The sequence below is a fragment of the Malurus melanocephalus genome, unplaced genomic scaffold (genome assembly GCF_030028575.1).
Source record: "Malurus melanocephalus ecotype Western Australia unplaced genomic scaffold, MMel_1.1 scaffold_3191, whole genome shotgun sequence".
In the NCBI taxonomy this organism is placed as follows: Eukaryota; Metazoa; Chordata; class Aves; order Passeriformes; family Maluridae; genus Malurus; species Malurus melanocephalus.
Window position 1 is genome coordinate 1 of NW_026626423.1, and position 991 is coordinate 991.

The window sequence follows — 991 nt, forward strand, 5'->3', positions numbered from 1 at the left end:
GATCCCTTTCCCTGCACATTCCACGTGGAACCCTTCCAGAGCACAGCTTTGGTGTCCCAGTCCCTGCCAGGGTCCCACAGCAGCCTGAGGAGCCCAGCCCAGCCCATTTCGGGTGACACRGGGGACAGGGACCTGCCCCGCCACCCCTGTGCCAAAACAAACAGCTCCCAGCCTGGAGGACAATGTCCCCAAGGGCCACCGTGTCCCCTCCACAGGTCCCTGATGGGAACCAAGCCAGTGACARCCCCAGATCCCGGAGCAAAGCAACCCACAGATGATTGAAAGCGATAATGGGTAAAAAAGGCATTAACGGTGCAAGGAAGGATCCACAAGGTGGGGCTGGAAGTTTGTCYGAAGGTTTGGATTTGGGGAGCAGAGCAGGGGGATAGGAAGGTKCAGGAGGGGATCCAACCGTTCCTATGCCACCGGTAAAGCTTTAAGAACAGCAGGGAAAACCTCGCTGGCAGCAAAGCACTGCTAAAGTTAATTCCTTAAATAAATCAAACCCGGCCAGGGTGAAATGACTGCAGCTCCTTCTCTCTTTGGGGTTATTTGCCGGCATCCCAAGCCCGGATCAAGCCCCAGCTCAGCCGGAACCGGGCGGGAGTGTCCCGGCTGCCCCCGGGGAAGGAGAGCAGTGGCTCGGGGGGCACAAACGGGGCCAGCCGGGGTCACCGTGTCGTTACCGGCGTTGTTGACGAGGAGCAGGCGGCCGAAGGACGCGTCCTGCAGCAGCTCCCGCACGGCAGCCGATGCGGTCCGCAGCCCCTCCTCGCAGCCCAGATCGGCGGCCACGTACTGAACGCGCAAGCCGCCGCTCCCGGTGTCGCTGCCGGTGGTGGCCCCGGCGCTCAGCTCGGTCGCCAGCTCGGCCAGCGGCTCCGCGGAGCGCGCCAGCAGCAGCAGCGCCGAGCCCGGGCCGAGCCGCGGGGCCAGGAGACGCGCCAAGCTCCGGCCGAAGCCGCGGGAAGCGCCCGTCACCACGCAGGCG

General features: G+C 64.3%; 1 protein-coding gene across 1 annotated transcript; it reads right to left on the reverse strand.

Annotated features, from left to right (window-relative positions):
* Nucleotides 1-6: 6 nt before the first annotated feature.
* SPR (sepiapterin reductase) lies at nucleotides 7-990 on the reverse strand (the record flags this gene model as incomplete). The annotated part of the gene is made up of 1 exon (XM_057389000.1): nucleotides 7-990. A coding segment is annotated over one exon (507 nt), but the record flags the coding sequence as incomplete, so codon positions are not given.
* Nucleotide 991: the final 1 nt, after the last annotated feature.